The 25670-nt window shown below is 42.2% G+C and overlaps 1 protein-coding gene across 3 annotated transcripts in view; it reads left to right on the forward strand.

Moving 5' to 3' along the window:
• ADCY8 (adenylate cyclase 8) overlaps positions 1 to 25670 on the forward strand; it is a 188916-nt gene that overhangs the window by 107085 nt on the left and 56161 nt on the right. For 2 of the 3 annotated variants that reach the window (XM_031439644.2, XM_010988790.3), the window contains exons 8-9: positions 10110 to 10307; positions 20587 to 20687. In XM_031439644.2, the coding sequence (XP_031295504.1) occupies positions 10110 to 10307; positions 20587 to 20687 (299 nt within the window). The remainder of the gene's footprint in view (positions 1 to 10109; positions 10308 to 20586; positions 20688 to 25670) is intronic. The other variant, XM_010988791.3, reaches the window with a different exon arrangement.

A 25670-nucleotide genomic window follows, 5' to 3' on the forward strand; every position in this document is an offset into this window, starting at 1 on the left:
AAGTAAATCTGCAACTCTTCCAGTAATGCAGTCTTTTCTGACAACAAAACTCCCCAGGCTGTTCTTAGCCCTGACTCCGAAAATATCAGCTGAGTTCAGCCAGGAAGAGACATTAGAGAGGGGTCTGGTTTTTCAATCTCTTCAGAAAGGCAAATGGAATTGAAGCCTTCCAGAGAGCGTTGAGTGGATTAAGTAGGCAATTTGATCCATTAGCTTTGACTCATCATCCTCCCTTTCGCTGAAGTTCCAGAGGTAGGCTAAGGTGGAAAAGATAACGGCAGCGATGAGTTTGTGGCTCACGTAGAACTGCAGGTCTGGAGATGCATTTAAGTTGGCAGGTGCACAAGATGCAGCCTCTGGTCACCCCGTGACTGACAACTGGCTGAAGCTTTTCTAAACAAACTAGTCGCACTCTTCTTTCACCAGGGATTGACTAGTTGTTTGGGGAGCCATAAAATCATGGCCTGAGGAGCTGGAATCGATGAATGCATGATATTTTAAATATGTGAAGATAGATAGGAAAAGAAAGAGCAAAAATCTGGATTTTTTTTTCTGACTCATTTCCTCTATTTGAAAGAATAGGACTGAGACTTAAGTTTTATTAATCTTGGTGTCAGTTTTGCTACAACTAAGCTAAGATTTGTCGTTGTGAAATTTCTTCTTCGAGCTACATCAGGATTTTCCCATCTTTTCTCCATCAAGGATACGTTTTATTGTCTTGACCTGGTACAATTCATATGTATGAAGGTTTTTCTTTCCCAAAGAAAATTGCATCTGGTGTGAATGAATTTGTATTTCCCTTTTTAAAAGTGAGTTGGCGCATGTGTCATGACCCACCATTGCTATTGCTCTGAACAAGGAAGTGAAGGTGGTATCGCTCTAAGGTGATTCAGTTCCAGCCCAGAGCAAAGACACTTGGCATCTTTGTTGTTCTGAAAAGGAGTTACAGTTGTAATTCCTTGGGTATTAATGGAACGTTTTGAAAGGCCCTCACGCATGTCACACCTCTACTCTAATTTGGAGTAGAATTCTCCAAACTACTATTGTGAATTTTGGGTTGTGAACCACTGGATTCCAGTGTTTCCTTCCCACTCGATGACTTTTAGATCTCCTTTAGTCCCCTAAGGGATCTCTTCATACCATGAGATGATAAGGGCTTTGTATACGTCATATGCGGTAGCATCCACTCAAGAGTCCATGTCTTGGATTACTTAGACACAGGACTGTTCTTAAGTGATAAACTCAGAAGCAAACATTGGGAATAATGATAGCCAAGAGCTAAATTAGTTAGATGATTCCAACAGAAAAACGTGTGATAGAGAAAGTTAGAGTAAGAGGAAGTAGAAGCCACCTGCCTGGTTTCTTCTTTCCCCAGCTTTTCCCCATCACTGAGGACGAGCAAGAGAGGCTGGATTCTTGAAGGTCAGGCCAATTGGAGACAAATTCAGGAAGTCCCCAATCACTAACCATAATTACCAAATTTTATAATGAGACCTATAGACTTACAAAACCAAATGGGGGCAGTTTATCAGCAACTCATGATATAATACTTACGTCATTGTCTTAAATGAAAAGAGCTACTTCAGATCCTAAAAAAAAGATAAAAGCTAGGTGATTCTTATATTTCAGTTTTCTCCAAATTCCTGTCAAGTAAACAAAGACACATATAAACTCGTGTGCGCGTGCAAACGCACACGCACGTGCGCACACACACATATTTCATTTTCCCCATGGCATTGACATTTCTGGAAAATTTACAATCTTTGATGGTCACAAAATGACTGAGTAACTTAGGTCCTGATACATCTTTGTTTGTTCCTTTCCTGAGCTGAAATTATCCCACTGCCAAGCCAACCCATTAGCCAACCCAGAAGGTCACCTGGTCAACGGCACAGCGGTCACCTCTCCAGCCACAGCCTATTTCGGCCCAGCCATTTCAGTGCTGCGAGTACTCTGATTCACACCTATCCTTTGATCCCATCAGCGTGTCAGCCTCTCTCTCCCCCCACCCATGAGTCACGTCCAGAGCAGGAATCCTGCCTCCTCCCTCCCTATGCTCACCCCACCCCTCTGCCCCCTCCACCCAACCCTGCGATGAGGTCATTACTGGGATGTGAGTACCTCTTTTAAACATCACTAAGGATGCGATCTTTTAAAAGCTACAAATTCAGTTGGCAGCTTGCCTCAAAGCATGTAATTTCAAAGTGGCCACGTCGAAATGGATGTGTCAAGTTCTGTTTCAGCCAATTCTGCAGAAGTTTAAGAACTATTTTTGATTAAAAATGATCCAAGGGTGTAACGACTGAATCACATCTCCAAACTAAGATTAGCATCTTTCTGAGGAATTCAAAGGATAAAATCTGAGTAAGGAATCCTGAACTAGCTAACAGAGAATTGGTCAAACAGAGCCAGACAAGCTTCTAGCAGGACAGAATCAGTGTCAGACACCACCTGCTTTGGGGTAACTTGGCTCTGATGTCCTTCGGCCAGGGCTGGGGGACAAAATCTGGAATATGGGCGATTCCTTCTGTGGGCTCTGAGTTCCCTTATTTTGAGAAATCTGCCCAGTCACCTGGAATTGTGATCAGCCTGGAAGTTCAAACACAGCTGACCGTTTATCCACACTCCATCCAAAGAGAACCAAAACCAGAGTGTCTGTGCCCAGAGCCTGGATCCACCAGTGGGATGTACTGAAGCAAAGAACAAGGCATTTAATGTCAGAGAAAGTACACTAGGAAGGGAGCCTAGCACATCTGGGACCGAAAACCCCAAAATAAATAAACTGTCTTAATAATCCACCTTATCAATATTAGTCAGAAGGTCAAGAGTGAGTTTGTGGGGCTCAAATCAGTAGCAAACTAGTAAATGCTTACTGTGGGATCTGCCAGAACCAGGGGTTCCTCCCCGTCATTGTCTTGCTCTCTTAATCATAGACAGGTTGAAATTTCAGACCACAAAGTGACAAAGGGTTTTACACATCCTTTACTCCCTGTCAAATGCAACATCCAGGAAATACTTGCAAACCTCCAGCTCTGCCCAAAGGTGAGAAGCAATGATTGTCCAAACAGCCTGGGCCCCAGACTGACACTGTTGGCTCCTGACTGAGGATCAGGAATCAGGCTACAGAAGGGCGCTGGAACCCTGCAGCCGGCTGGCTGGAAACTTTGGGACTATTATTTCAGCAAACAGAGGGGGCCCTTGTTACTTTGTTTCCTGGAGCAGAAATGATGAGCTGATGATGAAAATTGCTTAAACCTCTTCCCATCACGGTATCCCGTAAACCTCCTCCCACAGTAAGAGCTCATTAAACATTCTTTTGCTTTGTTTGGAAAGCAGATCATAGTGACATAAACACCTAAAAAGGAAAAGAGAAAGTAAACAGCACCCCTCTCTGCAAAGCCATCAGACTACAATCTGGATGTGATGTTCCATTATCTCAGTACAGACAGGAAAGTCACGACAATCTTGACTAACACGCCTTGCTTAGGGAAGAATCGTCGAATTCACCAGCACCTCCATTTTTATAAGAAGAAAAAGCTGTTATGCGGCGGACTCTGGGAAGCCCCGTGTATATTTTCCCAGAGGCCCCGCCAACTCAGTGTTCACACAAAAAAACACTTAGAAACTTCTTACCAGAAAAACATTACATGTACATCCAAGGAAACCTCTGCTCCCCTATCCCTAGATTTGAGGGAAAAAATAATTGTGCCACTTTCAAACACAGCAGGCATCCTTCCTGAGGCCCCAGACGCAAATCATTGCAGGCCAGAGCTCCTCAAAACCTTCCCAAGTGAACATTCTTAAAAAGAATTTAAAAATAGCTTCTTTAAAAGAATAGGAGGCGCCTTTCCCTTCTGGGGGTTGGTTGGGGGTTTAATAAACAGTAGAGAAAAAAAAAATCGCTCTAACGTGTACACCTGGGAACTCTTATTCAGGCTGTGTTTGTTCCTGGCAATTTCTCCTCACGTCAGCCTATGGTTGTAAGACACAAGAAGTAGGTTAGGGACTGAAAGGTAAGATCTCTGCCTTTTCCACAGCCCAAGCCCTGCAGGCCACAGTCTTGAAATGGAGCCACCGAGGCCTCCAAAGGAGGCACAGGGCAATGCTGCCACTGAGGCGATTGGAGGATGGTCCAGGAGTGGGCTGAGGAAGCCAGTGGCCCTGCCTGCTTCTGAGAGCAGGCTCCAGCCTGAGACGGGGAACAAGCAGAGTCTTGGGACCGGATAAGCCATCTCAGAGTAAGGAGGTATAAGGGGGCCCCTGCGAGGCCCTGAGCCTGCTGGACTGGGCGTCCTCTCTGGGTCTTCCCCACATCGGCAGCGAGCTGGCCCGCAGTGCGGGGTCTCAGTCACAACTACCTGCGGCTAGAGCTCAAGGCTTCCACATCCATCTCCCAGAGGAGCTAAAAGATCGAGCCCTTTCACGGGGGGACTTCCACCTTCTGCTTTATGCTGGTTCACGGGAAACACCCAGGCTGATGTTAAACCAGGCACGGGTCCCAGAAAAGCCTGCAGGCTAGTGCTTTCCCATCTGTGACCCGTGGTGCCCTAGCAGCCAGCACTGGGAGGCAGGAACGGGGAAGGCAGTTCTCTGGATTCCAAAAACCTGAATTAAACCTCATACTGACAAGCATCAGAAGGCTGCCTTTCGAGGCTCTTGCTCTTGGCTGAGATTCTCTTCAACTGCTTTGGTAATGCCTTCTCTCTCCTGCTGATCAAAAACTAGGCATTTGATTGAATAGTAATAAACACAATTTGGCAAACAGAATCTTTCCAAATTTGGAGTCTATTTGGGGGAGAAAAGGAAAAAATAACAGGCCTTTTGGTAACAAGAGGTTGAAAACAATGCCCTAGGAATATTCTTACACAGCCATTCAACCCTTCATTCATCATTCATTCAGTCATTCATTCCACAGGTACTTATTAAGCACCTACCAAATATGCCAGATGCTGGAGATTTAGTTATGGATAAAACACAGTGCCTGATCCTCAAGGAGACCGGAGCCCAGAGGAACAGGCAAACACACAATAAGGCAATTACATCAGAGTAACTGCTGTGCTAAGGCTAAATGCAGTCTCAGCAGAGGCTTCCTGGAGAAGGCGATGTCTGAATTGGTTTTTAAAGAAATAGTAGGACGTGCAGCCTAGCTGCACACGTTCAAATGCATTAGGTGTAATAGACTGAGTAATTGTTTGATAGGTCATATTGTGGCAGGTGCCTAGGCCCCAGCACAAGGTCAGATGTCATTTGCATTGAGTCTGATTCTGGAGTGTGGTATATTCAGGGCGTAGACAAACTAGGAAGCATTGTGCCACATGTGGAAATCATGTCACCTGTGGAATGATGGGGAAATTGAAACCATTAGCCTGTGGAAGAAAACTCTGGACTTTAGAAGGTGGCCACATGAAGGGAGGTAAATAGATCCTATTCAGAGATCAGAAACAGATCCACTGGGTAGGAGTTGTGAACAAAACCAGGGAAGAACTTTAGAGTACCGTTTCCCAAATGGTATTCCATGGAACATGTTGAGGAGATTCAAGCAAAAATTGCTTTGTAGTTACAAAAGTTTGAAAAATGCAAAGTTTAAAAGTCATACTGCTGCAGAACTTATCAGCACCTTTATTTCAGTAATGTGTACCGTGATACTCCAACCGGAGGATATAAGAATTTTTTCATTCAACAAACAGGTACCGAGTGGCTGTTTAGTGCCAGGCACTTAGTGCCAGGAATAAGCACTGCAGACAATGAAATTAACAAAAGAGACAAAGTCCCTCCTCTCAAGAAGGGCAGGAGACGGAAGTAAGCAAATAGTGAATTCCCACTTCCTAACTGACTGGTCCACAGAACTTCTTTGTAAAGAAGCATCCCTGTATCCTTGTGTTCCCGGGAACAAAATTTGGAGGAAAGACTTAGTTCAGAGGATCTAGTGGTGAAAGAGAGTGGTGACTTCCCTGAATTCCAGCACTGAAACTGTGGAAGCTGATTTACAATGTCGATAGGGAAGCTTTAGAGGGTGTTTTGATATTGGAATATGTGATCCGTAAGAGCTAAAGTGCTTTTAACTCAGCAAAGCTGGATGTTTCTAGAGAGTTCACCTTCAGTCTGAAATCTTATTGGGAAGAATTTATTTGCAGACACAAACTGATTACGAAACATCCAAGTTTACGGCTATCCATGAAGCAGTAACATCTGTTTTAAAAAAATAGTAGGTTGTTAGTGTGTATATAGATTAAAAACGATCCCCAAAGAAAAGTCTTCTGGTCAGAAGCCGAACGAGAAGCTTGAGAGGAATTACGATTTTTCCTACCCTATTCAAGAGCAGTTTATAGAGGGTTACGTGGGTGGTCATTTTCACCAGAACCCCGAGACTCGCAGGCCAGACGCTATGTTCAGAAACTTAGGTTCAGAAGGGACTCTGGTTTTCATTTGGGTTTTGATCTGTCTTAAGCACTGGTGAGTAAAGAAGCAACTGAAACCCCCGAGGAGGGCGTGGATCTCGGTTAGGATAAAACGCGGGGCTGCAGTGTCTTTTTGAGAAGAGACGCAGGCATGAGAGGCGACCTAAGCTACAAACTCTGATATTTCCCAGCATTGCTGCTCCAACCTGGCCTCTTAAATGTCTGAAAACACCAGCTGAAGTCAATAAATAGACACATTTTGTATTGCATATTTAGTATCGTATTTAAATTGTACGTGATACATATATTTGAACATATGTTTTAGTGTATAATTGAATTATATATTACATTTATAATAATTGGTATTCAATTAGTCTCAAGGCATTTCCCATTTCCTTCCATTTTACCCAGTTTTTCCTCATTCTCTAGCCAATTGCTCGAATTGTTTATGTAAAAGAATAACCTCAAAATTTTGGAGGTCAACTTAAGATTGGAATCATATTTGAAAACATGATATTTTTAGCATGATTCCAATTTCACTCACACTAGTCCTGTAAGTCTTAAAAAGAGACAGTTTTTAACATATTCTGTTAAAAACAGCCTGTTCCATCAGAGACTCTAAACAAGCAACTACGACATGTTACACTTTTTCCCAATACTGCTTACAAATGAATCACCATAAAGATATCAGTGTCTGCATCTTTGCTGTTGGCAGCATGATCTTACTGAAGGTGATACACATGCTGAAATCTCAGAGGCCATTACTAATGGAGGAGGAAGGGTATCACAGATAATCTCAAATTACAGTCTCCCCCAAAGCCACTCATACTTTGCAGCAGTACATTGGGGCTAAATGAAAGTAGATGGTTTCCCTTCCTAATTCCAACTTGCTTGACTAATTGAGTTGATGCTGGTCTTCCCTTGAGCGTATATATATATATATATCCTGAAGGTGTGAGGTGGGTTGAGAGAGACTGCTTGTCAAACAGCATATATAACTCTCATGTGTAACTGACAAAGCAAATGATCAGAAAAGGGATCGCTGAGCATGGGCCACCTGCATTAAAACACTAAGGGTATAATTGCAAGGGATAAAAAGAATTGGGTAAGAAGGGAATTCTCAGCATCACTGACATCCCAGCTCTGTAACCTGGTGGCAATGATGAAAGAAAGAGAGGTGTTTCCAAGCTGCTGTCTCATAAGAAGCAGCCACACAGACAGTCAGGAGAATTCTGTGAGGGTCAGACGAGCTCTGAAAGGAGTGGATTTCACTGGTCTCTGCCTTACAAAAGTGGCCAATGGCCCAGGTGCTCAGGAAGCAACATCTATTCCTGGTCTTCTAAAGGCAGTCCTGCAGACTGAAGCCAGTCCCTGACAACGTTTTCAACAGTCCCCATCGATATGAGAAAAATGAGGATGTTTATTGAATTAAATGCATTCAATATCGAGGACCATCCTTTGTTTTGAGCTGATGGCATTCTTATTGAAAAAAGAATGCTCTTTCTTCTTATGAAACTGTGGTCATATTAGAGAGCTGGAGCTGTGGCAATCACTGCTGTGCTGCTGCTGCTATAATTTATATAAATCAGTCCAAAAATATTTTTGAAACTCCCCCTCTCGGTGAAATCCAGAGGTCTAAAAGCCGTTGAAGGCATGAGGGACTGGCAGAGTGGAAGGCTCAATTTAATTCGAAGAAGGAAAACTGTAGGAAAATACAATTTACAAAGAGGAGGGAAGTGCCTAACTAGGAATATGCATAGATACTGAGCTGATTTCATCTCCAGCTGTCAGACTCCAGCTCCAAGCAGCTGCCAGGGGAGCATCCTGGCATCTTTAAGCCAGAATGTACGTCCAGACGAGGGCAGCTTGAGTGTCTTTTCCACCTCCTCTCCAAGACAGGAAACTTAATCTTGTCATTTTCCAAACTGCGTGGAGAGAATTTCTGCTTAAGGAGCCAATAGGAGATCCACGGAGGGTGGACTCCAGCCTCCTTTGCCTTCTGAGATGCTGTTCTAACAGCATTTAACCCCAGGGCTCAAGCCCTCTGGCCCTGCTTGGATCCTGCTGTTCAATTTTCTGGAACATTGATCCCTGCTTCCTTCTCTCCACTCCAGTTCTTTTCCTTGCCTCTCAGCCTGCCATACTTCCCCCTAAGGTCTGTCTTTTTCTCTGTGGTGGCCTCCTTGGTACTCAGAGATGAAATTAACTCCAGTGCCCTAAGAGCAAATACTTTACTTTCTCATGTTAGCACATGCAACTCCATCCTTTATCCTGGGGCCGGGGAAGAGGTTTCAGTAAATGCCACCAGGGATAAGGCCCTGCTATAGGATTCTTTAAAGACTGTGAATTTAGGTCACAATGGATATCTCCATGAAGGTTAAAATGAGTAGTCCCACAGTACCACAGGAGGGATCCTTATGGAATGGGCTAGAAGGTTCCACGAGGTTGAACCCTCCACTCTGGCTTTGGCTCTGGAGTCAAGAAGATCTGACGTGGCTGCAGATGAGCTGATGGCCCTTGAGCATGACTCTCTGAGGCTCACGGGTAAATGAAGGGCTCATTGGCCTCCAGCAGGCTGTGTCAGCTCTCACAGGCTGCCATCTGCTGACCCCATCACCTTATCTCAGTCTAACCTGTGGTCTAACACTGGCCAAGATGAGAGGCTGGCAGAGAAAAAGGATGCAATGAGTGTGTACAGAGGCAGTTTTCTCTTCCCTCTTTATAGATGTGCTGCATCCCATGCTTCTCCCCGAGGAGATCTCTTGGGGGAAGGGGATGAGCATCGCCGTCCCTATTTCCCTCCAGCTCCAACTCCCACTTTTTTGTCAGAGAAGTTGTCTTAAGTTGGAGCTGTGGGTAAGCACTGCACTGGGCTAGATCCAGCCAGTTGATCTTGAGTCTCCAGGAGACAGCGTCCTCTCTGCCAAATCGGGTGTGTCTTCATAAACCAATGCTGTTTCTGCATCCATGTGGCCCTACCCAGTGGCCAACCACAGTGGTTGGACTTCCCCACCTCCTGCTGTTGAATCCTGTGAGATGGTGAGAGGCTGCAACTGCTTGCATTTTTTTTGCCTAAAGGAAATTAAACACATATATCTATATGAACATATAGATATATAGTGGTCTATGGGGAAAAAACATTTGTGAAGGGTAAAAAAAATCTAACAATCTTCATGAAGTTTAAGGAGGGAAACCTGGCACATATGGCTATCTGTCCATGAGGAATGCTAAATTAAAAAAAAAAAAATGCAAGCCATGGGTCCCCAAGTCTCTCCACCACCATTAAAGGAAAGACCACATGAAGATGTGGAATCTACTTGGTTGGAGATGATCTCTTCTGTGGGCTTTTCAGGTACATTTTCCTTTCTGTTATTTGTGTTGGTTTTCTTTCTCTCATACCAGGGACGGGCCTGGTTAGAGAAAGGGTCTTGATTAACATTTCCAAGCCGACAGCTCTCCAAATACCTGACCCCGAGGAATTCAGTGCACCTCCACAGAGGAAAGGGAGATGCCCCTGTCGATGTGCTGTTTTGCCAGGTTGTGTTTCTCTGAACCAAGTGCTAACTTATTAAATTTCTGTAGGTTTCACTGAATACAACCGCATGGAATGCTGTGACTGTTGCAATGCAACCTAACCTAAACACATTGCATTTCTTTTTAACCCAAAGGGGACTAGCAGGTTTATGGTGTTTGCATGTGCTTTCCCCCTAGACTCTGGCTGCCCTAACAAGAAATTCAATAAATCTACTTCCAAACCATCTTGCACAAGCTTTGCATGTCCAGTCTGGGCCTGAGGAGATTAACAAGAGAATAGAACATACCATCGACTTGCGGAGTGGCGATAAATTGAGAAGAGAGCATATCAAGCCATTCTCACTGATGTTTAAAGACTCCAGCCTGGAGCACAAGGTAGACTCCACAGTGGCTCTTTTTCCGAAGTAAACTGTAAATGTTCATGGGACCGGAGAGAGAGCCCAGGGGCTGCGGTTTTGGTTGGTGTGTTTGCTGTTTGTTTGGTTTGATACTGCCTTTTCTTTTTCTCTTTGAAAATCATGAGTAGACTGAAGGCATGAGAGGAAATGCCGGTCAGATACAGAGAGCCTCAGCTCTGCTCTTTAAGGAAAAGATGACGAAAGGAATGAAGGAGTTCCTTCCAGTTTGAGATTATTAACCCAAGTGACCTTAGCACCCACTTGCCTTTGATTTTAAGTGAATCCGCAACCCTTGTAAAATAATATACAAGGGCATCCAATAACCTGTTGCAAACATTAGTGACAAACACTGTCTTTCTTAGATTCTAGACCCCCGTTCTCCCATTTTCCCAGTTGTCCACTGCTCAGAGCCCCCCTGACGGAGACACAGCAGATGGGTTGTGGATTCAGTTGGGTTCATATTCTACTTCTGCCAATTCCTTGCTATGTGACCTTCACTAAGTGAAGGATCCTCTGAGCATGAGGTCCTCTCTGCACAATGAGGATGATGGACATGCCTCCCTCATAGGTTATGATGAAAGGCTCCAGGCAAAGCCTTGATCAGATCAACTGTTCAAAAGTGGCAGCCATTACCATGTTGATGATGACTTTTTTTCCATGCCCTTTCTCCCACCCTGACTCCAAACTGTAAATTGTGCGGAGGTGGGTGCTGTCCCTGATCTACAGGGCTGCTCCTTTGCACTGATGGAAGCTGACAGACCTTCCTTGACTGTGCACAGGAGACGCTTGGCATCTGCAGGGGCCTCAGGCAAGAACAGCAGGGAATTTGCAAGCAAATTTCAGGAGTTTGATACGAAACTTTGCGAAGCTCCAGTGAGCAATTTTTTTGTGACTTTGCTCAGCTACCTGGGAGATTCTACTTTTGTAGGTTTGGAGAATTCACACTTCTGTGCACATGCATCTTTCCTAATGAGCTTCTTTGATAACTACCAAAAGGTTGCAAACTCCAAAATTAATATCTTCACCTGCGAATCACAGCTTGAAATGTATTGTGTCTATGTACTAATGAAACAAAAGGAAAAGAAACATTTTGCCTGCTCAACAGGCACCCCCCCCACCCCCACAATAGCAGGTGGACGTTTCTTATGAGTAATATAATTAAAGGCTTACGATCCAAATTAAATGCATTTTCTTTCCTGGTTGCAACATTAAAGGAGCTAAAAAGAGCAGGGTGGTCTTGCAAAGAATCTTCTCTATTGGCCAGTGTAAATGGCTAGGTCCAGGGCAATAGAAAGCCTTTTTATTCATTCTTGCTAAAGGTGTACTTGCTTCACTAACGACCTCACCCCTGCACGCTGTAGATAATTTCTAATGTGTTTTATCCAATAGTGTCTGGCTCTCACCTGCAGGCGTTGGAGGAGGAATGGACCTAGGGGAGGCACCATGTATCTGAGGTTGATTTCTGTGACCAGGGAGGTTCTTCTAAGGGAAGCAAAGCGTAGCATCCTGAACAGACATGCAGGGATTTAGCCCCGGACAGTCCAGCCTTGCACCAGCTTGAGTGTGCTCTGCATTACATGGGTTCCCGGGGTGAGGGCAAGTAGGGCACCTCAGAAAACTCTTCCCTCCCCTCATGTCACAGAGACATTTTTCATCGACTCCTGCCCTGAGACCCTCTCCAGGGTCTGTGTTACTGCTGAGCAGAGGATACATAAAAAGTAATCATCAGCAGGTATTTACCAAATGCCAGGCGCTACTCCAAGCTGTTTGCACAAATGGACCAACAATGACAGTATGAAGGAGATGTCACGATGAGCCTTATTTTATACTTGGTGACTATGATGATTATGTAGCCTGTCCAAACTCCAGCTGTCAGTAGAGGGGCTGCGACCTGAGCCCACTGTGACCCCAAAGCCCAGTGCCCTTGTCTGTTCACGACCCTGTCCCTCCCAGGAGCCCTGGAGACTTGCTCTCCCAGGCGCTTATATGAAGGTGACAATCCTGTGTTATCTTCATCCTCTTCTCTGTGAACTTTAGATAAGGCAGGAGGCACGGGGCAGGGGTTTGGGAGACAGAGCAAGTAAGAAAGGGTCCTAGAAGCCTTACCAACATGAAAACAGGGCCTTCAAATCCACAGGGCTCCGGAAGCCGAAAAATCACATCAGTGACCATCTGCTCTGTGCTTGGTGTTTGTGTGTATCGGTTTACTGCATCCTCAGAGAAACACGACTGCCCCACTTACGAAAGAGAAAGCTGAGCCTCCCAGAGGTTAAGTGGAGGTCCTAGATCTCAAAACCTGGCCGTCCTATTTCACTGCCTAAGGTACCATCAACTGTGAGGGGCTTCATTTTCTATGCAGCACAAAGAAAATCCACCCAATGCGCTGTGCTTACAGCCTCGGGGTGAGGATGAGCAGGACTAACCCACCCAGCAGACAGCGAGGGGGCTCACGTGCCTCTAGCCTGGCACTGGTTAGACGGGAAAAGAGCTCTCCAAGAAGGAGAACTCCAAAATGGAATCCATCACACTCGGAATGTGGTTTAAATTAAAAAAAAAAAAAAATTTTTTAAGTCAGGTAGAGAATTTTTTTTTCTGAAAGTCTACTTTTTTTTACATTTTTTTATTGATTTATAATCATTTTACAATGTTGTGTCAAATTCCAGTGTAGAGCACAATTTTTCAGTTATACATGAACATACATATATTCATTGTCACATTTTTTCCTCCGTGAGCTACCATAAGATCTTGCGTATGTTTCCCTGTGCTATACAGTATAATCTTGTTTATCTATTCTACAATCTTGAAATCCCATCTATCCCTTCCCACCCACCGCCCCCTTGGCAACCACAAGTTTGTATTCTATGTCTAGGAGTCTGATATTTTTTGTGAATTCTAAGAACCAAAAGACATGGGTTGGTTTTGGTCTGACTCTTGGCAGTGGGCTTTCAGGAGAGAAAATTGAAGTTCTGCTCGCTCCTTGCTGTGTCCTTTCATGGTGGGTCACACACATACACACAGAGGACTCTTTAGAGTTAAGCTTCAGGAAAGCCTGCTCACGACTCGTGTGTCTTAGCCAAGTTTGGGCAGCACATGTTCCCTCTCTGTTCCCGGGTTTTCTCATCTGTGAGATGAGATCGTTGGACAGCTCCTAATAGCTTTCAGCAGTCGGTGCTATGAGGCTGTGCATTCCCTATGGTCATGATGAACACATGTCCTGGTTTGCCTGAGATGGTCCTGGTTTACATCCATTTTCTCAATGTAATTATTAATAGCACCTCCTTTCACTCAAATATCACATGGGTGACAAGTTATATGATCCAAGGCTTGGGCCTCAGCCAGGTTAGGATTAGTGATTCTCAACCTCTTCACTTCCCTGCAACCACCTGAGGTTTCTGGGAAGATCCCAGGTGGGGCAGGGGGACCTAATCCAATCATCAAAGGTCCTCTCCAGTTCCTCCCAGATTTCACAGAAGAACCCACTGCCCTTCTTTCATCTCCAGCTAAAATTTCCTAAGGGAGCTTACAGATCTCAGGGGCAAACAGAAATTAGAACTACGGTAAAGAGATGCAGAAAACATGACATTTTTGTCAAAAACTGTCAATCACATTGGATTTTTCCTTTTATTATATATGTCTTTTCTTCCTAAGAAAAAGTAATGCATTTTCACTACCAAAAGCTTCCACCAAGCATATAAGGCAAAAAGAAGAAAATGGCATCTCCTGTGACCTTACAGCCCAGGGTAACCTCTGTTAACATTGTGGCATCTGTCATGCTGGTCTTTCATGAGTGCAATTCTTTGTATTTATCTATGCAATTTCTCTATTAAAATGGGACCCTTTTCTACATTCTTTGCTTGAGCATTTTCCCACATTATTAAATATTCAGTTACAAAATAACTTTGGCAACTGCATACTACTCTATTGCATGTTTCAACCATTTTTGGCTTTTTTCCCCCTCAGTTTTTCACTGTTATAAATTATAAATTATAGACTACATCGCAATGACCATTGTCGTAGTAAATCATATATCCATGTGGTTAATTATCTTCTTAGGATAAAACTGTAAAAATAAGTATAAGAGAATGCACATTTTAAAATAATCAAGGTGCATTCTAAAATCACCCTCAAAAACTGTGCATGTACTTTTTTTAAAAATTGCCAACTTGATAAGAAACAGCATCATCCTGTAATTTTTTGTAAAATTACTATTGAGGTCGAATGTCTTTCTATATATGTTTTCTATACTTTAGTCTTTGTATTTCTTTTGTGATTTGTACATTCATCTTGATTGTGCAATCTGTACATTTATCTTAATTGTGTGATTTGAACATTTGTCTTAATCGCCATCTTTTATTGTGCCGAGCACCTCTGTCTTATTGATTTGGGAGTGTTCTTTATCTCATGAAGAACTTAACCCCAGAACACTTACAAGAAGATGATATTTCTCAGCTTCTGGCCTTTATTTCTCTTCTAGAACAAGGCTCAGAATGAAGCTTAGGATGGGGAAGGCAATTAATTATAATTACTTATGGATGTTTCCAGGCCAGAGAAACCAACCCAAAACCTTTAGTGCCTTAGGAGAGCTTAATAACATAGAAACACTCTTACTTGGAATGACTTCATTTAGCCTGGTATTTCAAAAACAACGTGACCACCTCAGAATGAGGCAACTTCCTCATCTTGAATAAAGATTAAGATAAGTTTAGTATATGCTTCAGAATTGAAAACTTATGTTTTGATGTGGGCATTCTAGTGCGCTAAGTCCTAAAATCAAACCGTATCAATGACAATTAGATTTCCTTCCTTCTTTCAATGCTGGTATCTTTCTGTTAAATTGTGAACCTTTTTTCTTCGAGAAATCAAGGCTTCCTTTGTCACCGTTACCAATTTAAGCCATAACAAGCCTCATTGTCCTAGGCTAACAGGTTTCAAACCTGAGGATCTTGTTTAAAATGCAAGTACCTGACCATCACTCTGCCCTCAAGATCCTGATTCTGCAGGGGGACCTACCATTTGAGAAAACCCTTCCGGGATTCTGGCGTCCTGAGTTGTTGTCACCTTTCTCTGTCCTTGGCTGCATCCTGGGACTTGGGTTAATCACTTGCCTTATGCCTTGAGAGATCAGGTCACATCAGACGTTCCCAGGTCCATACTGAAGGCCAACATGGCCTCAGACAGACCTAGAAGGAATGTCTCCATAAGCCTCACAATGGCCCCAGGAGCTCAGGCTCTGGGGTCAAACAAAGCTTGATTCAAATCCCACTTTGGAAATAGATGTGGGTGCAGTGAAGGGTTGATTGATTTGTGGATCATTATTGGATACCAACAAATTGATAGCATTCCATCACTCAGCTAGACACCCACACACCTGCAAAAGCTTCATTTATCTCACAAGTGTTTTGTTTTCCGTAAAAGACAGAGGAAGGAACATAGCCTTGATTACGCAGTAGATGTGACTGGAACCCAATTCCTGCCAGATACGGGCTGAGTGATGCAGGATAAGGCGTTTGATCTCAGCGAGATGACAGTGATCATACTACCTGCCCTCACTGGACTGCTGTGAAAATTAGGTGACATAATACTCACATAATAAACCTGTGAATAAATGCAGTAGTTATTCTTTTCCCTCTCCTTCCAATTAACCCTATGCCAATCCAGTTCTGGGTGAGGCTAAACCCTCACTGAAAATAAATCTTACACTTCTAGAGCTTCTTTAGAGAAACTACTTCATTAAAAAAGGAGGGAGCAATCCTAATGTGTCTTGTATCCCAGGGTATGGGAAGCAGTGCCAATGTATTAGACTAATTCATGGTTGTTTCTGAGGTCCATTCTTGCTCAGATCATGCTTCACTTTCATTCTAACAAAGATTTACGTAAGCTCAAATTTTTAACACATTTTTTTCTTTGTATTGTAAACCACATCACTGAAATACACCAAGACACATGATCATGCACCTTATGAAGATGATTTTACCTTGAAAATAGCAAAGTTGCCCCAGAGAGTGCCGCCAATGAGACCTTACACACTGGGGTCAAACTCTCTGGATCCTCTACTTACAATCTGGGAAGTTCCGGTTGAATTACTCAGTTATCCTCATTTTCAGTTTCATTATCTGCAAAATGGGGATATGATAAATAGGATCTTTTTTAAAGTGTTGCTGTGATAATTAAATGAAATCATCTACATAAAGCATGTAGCATATTGCCTACCTTGCACTAGACAATACTCACTATTATTCGATTTGTTGCACTAGATTTGGACCATTTCCTGAATCAACCAAAGCCTACAGATTGAAAAATAATAAGACAGTTGTCCCTCTGTAGCAGCAGGACATTGGTTCCAGCACACATACACACCCCTGCCCTGTGGATACCGAAATCCACAGATACTCAAATACTTTACATAAAATGATGTAGCATTTGCATATAATCTGCACACATCCTCTTGTATACTTCAGATCATCTCTAAGTTACATATGACACCCAATACAATATAAATCCTATGTAAATAGCTGCAAATACAGTGTAAATACTATGTAAACAGTTGCTGGGGAGTGGCAAGTTCAAGTTTTGCTTTTGGGGACTTCTTGGGCATTTTTTCATGGATTTTTTTTATTTGTGGTTGGTTGAATCTGTTCACGTGGAGCCCATGGATACTGACGGCTGACTATAATCAAAATTTTAATCTAAGCTCTCAAAGGAAGCATTTGTAATTTGCCCCAAGTGGCATGGCCTTTTTAATTAGCATAAATCCCATTTAGAGTTAGTTCATTTCCTGCCCGAAAACAGGGGTCTAATGGAACGAATACTCCATCAGGAGCCAAGAGATGTGGCTTCTCGTCTGAACTAGTCCACCAACCACTTAATTGACCTTGATCAGCTCTTCCCCATATCTGGTTCTTAAATTCCTCATTTGTTTTATATACATACATACATATATGTAGCCACATTCTCTTCTAGACCAAGGACTCAGTGAAGTATAAGGGCCCAGTGGTCACTTCCAAGGACACCTTTCCTAAAGGTCCCTGGAGGAGTGGAGGATCCTTGGTAGAGGATCTTTTAGGAAGCAAGGGAATGAATAAGGACAAAATCTTTTCCTAAGACAAAAGACCACATGCAAGATTATAATTCCCCTTAAAAGAATTCTTTATAGCATGATTAACCAATCAGTCAGCAACATTTTAGGAGACCCTACTGAGTACAAGGCATAATATTGTACAGAGAAATAGCAGACAGCATTCTAGAAGGCAGCACTGTGATTGAGAAGCTGGCTTCAAAAAGGTAACAAGTATAGCAAAAAAATATGCAATTAATTGAATATAGGAAACTGATTATAGAAAATTGACTGTGTAAGGTGCCCATGTGCTATAACACCACAGTAAGCACTTTGCATATATGAACTCATTTCTTCCTCCCAGCAAGAGATAGTTTTTACTATTACGCCCATTTTCTGAATGAGAAGACTGTGGCACAGAAGACTTAGCCACTTAGCCCAAGTTTACATAGCTAGTACGTGCTGGAGCTGGGCTTCGGATCCAGGCAGCCTAGCTCTAGATTAGCCCATGCTCACCACTGAGATGTGAAAGAATGAGTGGGCCAAGTAAGGACAGAACAGAGGCCAGCTATAGAGCCTAACTATGGCAGGAAGGAGACTACATATGCCTTAATATAGCTGTGAACCAGAGTGCTCAGACCTTCACAAGTTAAGAGGAAGTGAAATGAATCACCACTCAGTCTTTGTACCCTGTCATCCTGAGCCAATTAAGAACTTCTTTTCCATAATTCTGTCTCCTTTGCATTTCCAAATTTACAATGCACTCCATTATGAAACCCAGACTTTTGTATTTGATTGATGTCATCATCACAAAAATAGTAAGGTTCTTTCTTCATTGGACTGTGATAGGCACTGGAGTTCAAACATAAAAATAATAGAATTTATTATTAAATTCTAGCATAATAAAATACAATAAGATGGAATAGCATTGCAAAACCTATGGATGGTATTAATTCCCCCATTTGGCAGAGAGGTTAAAAGGCACTGGCTTTGCTCACAGTGAAACAGAGTAGAAGACCTGAAGGCAAAGTATGTCTTCCTACTTTGTCACCAACCAGCTTGCCATCCGAAGAAAATGAATAACGTAAAACCGTATGCATTTTTGTCTGGACAGATGATGAGTATGTGAGATCAGTAAAAACGTTGAAGAGAGGAGTCAGAGACTCAGGCTTGGGATCTACAGGAAAGGACCTTTTCACAGTGAGAGTGAGCCCCAGTGGGAAAGAAATCCTTTGCAAAAGAATGAGCTCTCAGGCACTGGCCACGTTCCACTTGAGGGTGTTTGAAACTCTAGGGTGTCCCGCCCCAGCTCAGAGAAAAGAAACCCGCTTCCACCAACAAAGCAGAAAAGGTTATCTGATGCTAATCAGCAGGCATCTGAGTGGACATCAGGAACCTTACGGAAAGGATTCCTAAGGGCAGGGGTCCATTATGACTCCAAGATGCTGCGATGATGGTAGTGATGATGGGGTGATGAGGAGGATGCTAATGATGAAAATGAAGAAAAGGAACAAGAGAGAGATTACTTACATGAAAAATTATTATTGTTGTTTTTAAATCTCATTATCAAATCTATATAAGCAAGCTGGTTTGAAATTAGTCAGCCAAGAAAGAATAATTAGATCTTGTGCAATTGGTTGTTAGAAGGAATTCAGACGTTGATCTTTCCTTGAGTTACCTGCTTTGTGGCTAACTCATTCATTTTTGCGCTGGTGTGTGTAGGTCTCTATGATGGCACCCTGTTCTTAGGCAGCGTTCTTGGGAACTGTCAGTAACAGGGATTTTGTGCAATTTTATCAGGACTGAGAATGGCTGTAATGATGCTTCAGGGGAATGTTCCCAGTTGCCCTCTAGATACTGAGCAAGTTGTCAGCAAGTAGACGGAGGCCTCGACTCCAGGGAGCAGAAAAAGCATTGCCCTGCAACAGCGATGAATGTGCAGTCTCTGAGCAGCACTGCGCTTCCCCCACATCACTCACCAGTTACAGGTCATTGTCATTCTCCAATCAGAGCCATGATATTGAGCAGTGAGTTCAATCTAAAATCCAAACCACACCAAGAAGTAGGCAAGAGGATAAAAATCATGTAACCACTGATTGTGCCTCCCATACCAACAGCAGGTTGGACTAATTTTATCATTTCACTGACCTGACCACAGACTTCTCTTGGAATTAGGAACAGAGAGCCTAAGATGTTGTGAGAGCTCTATTTACCAGCTTCCTTTATAAAATAACTGTGAAATTCAAATCAGAGATCATAAAGTTCCAGAGCCAGGCTTAGCGTTCAGGTCCCAGCCCCAAAAATGTTCTGTGCAACATCATTTGTGACAAGTCACTAGACCTCTCTGGCGTTGAAGTAAAAAGAGGGACTTGATTCAGGCTGACTTTAAGATCTTTCTCAGTTTTAAAAAATCTTTTCTTCCTTGTGAAGAAATTGGACTCTTCCTTGGTTTAGTGACTCCAAGATGGTTCAGGAAACCAGGCAGGACTAAGGCAAGTACATACACATTCAGCGCTGACCTTCCAGGAGCTTTTAAGGCTGGGCAATGAAATTACTGAGTACTCTGGATAATCAAAATAAAGTTACCACCCTTGCCCAGGGCCACCTCGAGCAGACAGCAGAAGGGCAGTCAAGCCTATTGGCCGATCTCTTGGTTTCTCTCGTCTGAAATGAAAGGGCTGCCCTTGCTGGAGATTTCTTTGTCTGCTTTCTATTCTAAGATTCGATGAATTTATTTTTCAATAGTTTTTATGAAAAAGGAGACTCTCTGGTAAACCATTTCCTTGGGTCCCCAAATCTAACAAGAAATAGAGCAAGATCCTTAAATGTGTTAACGTTTACTCATGAAGAAAGTCAATGTGAATTTGATTTGCTGCATAAATGGATGTGTGCTCTTGTGTTTTGTTAAAATGACGTTAGTTTAGAGGGAGGAGGAGAACTGGTTTATGAGCTCATGCGAAGTCCCTCTCCCCTTCCCTGTTACTATGAAGGGAATCATATTTGCCCCTGGGCTCTCACTGGAGGGTTGGTGGGACGGATGGAGATAATGCTCTATGAAGGGTTTATTAATGGATTCCTCTAAAATACCTAGTCTCTTCTTGATGTTTCCCCTCAAAGCCAAACGCTGGTAAAACTTAACTCTTCCAAAAGTCCAACTCTGCTGCAAAGTAATTCATTCTCCTTTTTTTTTTTTTAATTACAGTATTCTCAAATGAGGGATGAAGTATTCAAGTCAAACTTGGTCTGTGCATTTATCGTCCTTCTGTTTATCACGGCAATACAAAGTTTGCTTCCTTCTTCAAGGTAAATATGAAAGGACTAAGTTATGAAGGGAAATGTTTTTGTGAGCTGATGGGCCCTCACCTGGAGCCGGCTGACCTTTTCCAGGGATCAGAATTTAAAATAACCAGATCCAGGATTCATACCAAAATGTTTGCCGACATCAGTGTCTATTCTGGTTGCCCCACTCTGCATAATATTCTCATTGCTCTGCTAAAGCAAGAGCTTTTTCCCCATCTTAATAAAGACAACAACCCAGGTCAAAATAGGCTTCCCTCTTATTTGACATCGCACCCACGGATGCAGAAAGTAGGTTTCAGTTCCTCCGTTACCACTAACTTGCTCCTTTGTTAATTACCTCTTTGTTGTTCATAAGATACAGCATCACAGCTTCCGGGGGCAGCAAAATTGGCACTCTAATGCAAACACCCATCTGTGGCCAGTCACTGTTCCAGATACTTTACATACAATAACTCATGGCAACCCTATGATGTAGGTCCTGTTACTATCCCCATTTTAAAGAGGAGAGAACTGAGGCTCAGAGAAATGAAGTAAGCCGTTCAAGATCTCACAGTTGAAAAATGTTACAGCCTGGATTCAAACTGAGGAAGTCTTGCCCCAGAGCCTAGACTCTTACCACTCTATTAGACACAGACAAAGCATACAAATGACAGGTGCCAGAGCCGGCATTTGAACTTAGCTCAAGATTAGTCCATTGGCCGTGTTTTTTGCTGTCTCCTGCACTGTAAGGTAACCCCTGGCTTTTTTCTCAGATAAATTCCCTTCTCCCTAAACTTACCAGGAGTTTGCCCCTTTAGTGTGGTTAAAAATAACATCAACAAATATTAGTTCAATGTCTAACACAGGCAAAGCAACTTGCTAGCCCTTGAGAATGGTATAATTTTGCAAAGGAAGTCTGCATCCTCTAAGACATAATTTAATGGGAGAGGGAGACATTAATAATGGCTTCCAGTTACTGAGCACTTATCATATGCCAGGAAAATGCTAAATCCTTTTCACAAATTGTCTCAATAAAGCCTCAAAAACAACCAATAAGTGAGGCAGCATTCTAATTCTCGTCTATATAATGACTGAGCTGGGATTTGAACACAGAGACAGTCTGTGCTTTTAATTACTTAACTGCTTTGTGCCAAAATCAGTGATTCATTCTGACTAGGCGGTTTAAGGAAAGCTGGCAGAGAAGGTCACGTTTTGAGCTGAGTAGGATGAGGGAGAAAGGGTGGAAGGGTATTCCCAGTTTAGAAAACAATGCAGGAAAAAGCACAGAGACGCAGACGACCTTGTGTTTGCAGCCTGGTGAGTAAATGGGAGAGTCTGAAGTGAAGCATTTGTGCGAGGATGTGGTGGGCACCTTGGTGGAAAAGGGAGTGAGCCAGCAGGAGTTCAATGTCCACGTGCTATGTTCAGGAGTTTAGAATTGACCCTCGGAGCAGGAAGGAGGCCCTGGAGGTTTTGGAGAAAGGTTGCAGCATGGGTCTGTGAAGGAAAGATGTTCAAATTAACTACCAGTCAGGGAATGGCAGTGCTTGACCTTTTCTAGATTAGCAAGGATATTAAGAGGACAGAAAGGATTCCAAGAAGATGGTGGTAGAAGTAACATATTTCTGAATTTCTCAGAATTCCCACATCTCTGAGCAACTAGATAGCAAAACCAAAACCCTCAAGGACCATATTTACAACAAAAATAGCTTATGTGATAGCCCCACAAATTCCAGAACAGGGATGGGTAATGACAGTCTCCCAACAGCCCCAAGACTGTTGTGATATCAGCATCTCTGTGGGAGGAACTGGAAAGAAACAGATGGGCATCTGGGAACAAAGGAGCCCCCATACAGCCAAAAGATGCACTGAGAAGTGTCACGGAATAAACTGCAAAAGCAATTGAAAGTGGGAGGGGTTTTGCCCAATCCAACAGCGGGAGCTTGTAAAGGTCTGCAGTTAAGGTCTGAGGAGCTCGAACCATCAAGACACTATGAACTCTCAAAATGACCAGCCAAACCTCCTTCCCAGGACAGGGCCCTGGAGGGAACTGTGTGAATGGAATCAAAATTACTCACAATGAGAGCAGTCGTGAAGAAGGAAAATGGAGAGTCCAAGTAAAAGTGGGGAGGGAATCTAGCCATCATGGTTTTGAACACTATGTGAAAAGAGCTGAAGAAAGAACGCTGTGGAGTCACATCTGGAACCACATCCCTTGCTAAGTGTTCAGCCAAGTTAATTTTACAAAAAAGTAGCAACAAAGTGTGTTGGTGGCAATCCCATACCGAACTATTATGAGAAAAAAAGAGAATTAAAAGTAAATGAAAAAAAAAGTAGATGAATATCCCAAAAGGCTATGAAAGCACTCGAAAAAGACATGCCTACAACATATACCAAAACTTCAACCTGCTATTTCAAAAAGATCTGAAACCCTTCATGTCATTCAAGACATCAAGTAACAACCTAAATCAGAGTTAGAAAAAAACTGAGAAATTCAGGAAGAGAGCTCAGAAAAGAAATAAAAATATAAGAAATATACGTTTCAGAAGTGAAGACTTAATAAGAGGAAACATAGAGCAGATAAACACAGCAAATAACAACTTAAGAGAAATGAAAGGTGGAAAGGGAGAATATTTTTAAAATCAAAAAGAACACAGGGAACTATATTCCGTATCTTGTAGTAACTTATGGTGAAAAAGAATATGAAAACAAATATATGTATGTTCATGTACGACTGAAGCACTGTGCTGTACACCAGAAATTGACACAACATTGTAAACTAATTATACTTCAATAAATATATATATAAATAAAAATAAAAATAAAAATAAAGTCAAAAAGAAGATTTAAAGCATTGACAAAGCCCCATCCCCCCAGGCCTTCTCACAGCACCAAAAATCCAGTATATTGTTCGTGGGCTAAAAACTGCCAGAAAGGACTGCAGGAACCAGACTCTTTCTTAGGGGAGCTCAACTCAAGAGGGAAGAGAAGAACAAGACATGAGAGGAATCTGAATCCACTGGTACATAGCATACAGCAAATACTAAACATAGCCTAACTCATAGCCAGAGTCATATAAATCCTTCTAGTAAAGGTCCATTCACCTCCATTTCTGTTACCTGATACAGTATGAGCAGTTTTCAGTAGAGAATGACAAGGCACCCCAGAAGGAAAGAAGAGGCAAATCATCCTCGAACCAGACTCAGTTATGACACAGATGCTGAAGTTATCAGGAAGGGAACATGAAATAACTGTTATTAATCTATCAAAGGTTCCAACGCAAAAAGGAGACACCATGCAAGAAAAGATGGGCCGTATAAATCGAAGGAAACTCTAAGAAAGTATCAAGAAGACACGCTAGATCTCAAAACACTGACAGAAATAACGAATGCCTTTGACGGGCTCATCAATTGATTCAACAAGGCCAAGGGAAGAATCAGTGAGCTTGAATATAGGTCAATAGAAACTTCCTAAATTGAAATGCCAAGAGAAAAATGAAAGAAAGAAAGAAAAGGAAGATCAAAGCAAACAAGCTATCTGGGACAATTTCAAAAGGTGTAACATACACATAATTGGAATACCAGAAGGAGAGGAAAGGAGAAGTGAGCAGAGGAAATCTTTGAGGTAATAATGTCTGAACATTTTCCAAAATTAGTGACAGACACCAAACGACAGAACCAGGAAACTCAGAGAACGCCAAGCAGGATAAACACAATAAATAAATAACAAAAAAATAAATAAATAACACACTTAAGTAAGTCATTCAAATTGCAGAAAGCCAGAGACAAAGAGAAGATCTTAATAGAAGACAGGGTGATAGGGAGTTGGGGGTAGGTGATGGGAATACTACTTATCTATAGAGAAACAGGAAGAATTGCATCGTACTTCTTGTCAGAAACCATGCAAGCAAGAAGAGAATGGAGTGAAATATTTAATATGTTGAAAGAAAAAAAACCACCAACCTAAAATTCTATATGCTTCAAAAGCACAAGAGAAATGAAGACATTCTCAGAAAAATAAGAACTGCATTTCCAGTTGACTTTCTCTGCAAGAAATTTTTTTTTTTAAGTTCTTCAAAAATAAGGAAAATGATGTGGGTCAGAAACTTGATCTACACAGAGAAAGAAAGAGCTAAGAGAAAGAATAAATGAAGTTAAATAAAATGTTTTTTCTTATTCTTAATTGATCTAACCATTGAGAACAACAATATTAATGATGTATTCAGTGGCTATAAATATGGATAATTGAAATGAATGACAGCAGTGTCACTGAGGGTGCTTTGTTTTAAGGTACCTGCATTACACATGAAGTGCTGTAGTGTAATCTGAAGGTAGATCTAAATTGATTTAAAATGCATACTGTAAACTCTAGGGCAAGCACACAAAAAATTTAAACAAATATAATTTATATGCTAAGAAAGGAAATAAAAATGAAATGATATAAAACATTCAATTAAAAATCAGAAAGCATGCAAAGGGAGGGCGGATACTACCTGGGGAGTGAGGAGAGGGGGCGTTAAACAGACAAAGTCCGGGAGACTTTTTAAGGTGGTAAAACTAGCATGATGCTGTAATGGTGTGTCCATGGCCCTGTGAATTTGTCAAATCCTGTGGAACTTTACTGCACAACCTTTAACATATACAATTTTTAAAAATAATTTAAGAGTTCAAGGGATCCCATGATCAGACTGTCATAAAAGAACCTAGCTGTATTAAAAGTGTGAAACAACCTCACTGAAATGGGATGGGAGGGGGAGAACAGGTAGTTTTCTAAGTAGGTCTGGAGCTGAGCAGACTCTGTAGGACTAAATATAAAAAGAACTGCACATAAGCACTGAACTTCAATTAATAAAGATGCTTCTCTTGGAGATATGTGTGAACAACCTGAACCACAGTATATGTACACGGTAACTGAACAAGGAAGTCATGAATGGCAGATGGTGGGGAGTCACGTTTTTTGTCCTTGGAGTGGAAGGCTACAGATAAACAAGACGAAAAGGCTAGAATG

The sequence above is a fragment of the Camelus dromedarius genome, chromosome 20, assembly GCF_036321535.1.
Source record: "Camelus dromedarius isolate mCamDro1 chromosome 20, mCamDro1.pat, whole genome shotgun sequence".
Classification (NCBI taxonomy): Eukaryota; Metazoa; Chordata; class Mammalia; order Artiodactyla; family Camelidae; genus Camelus; species Camelus dromedarius.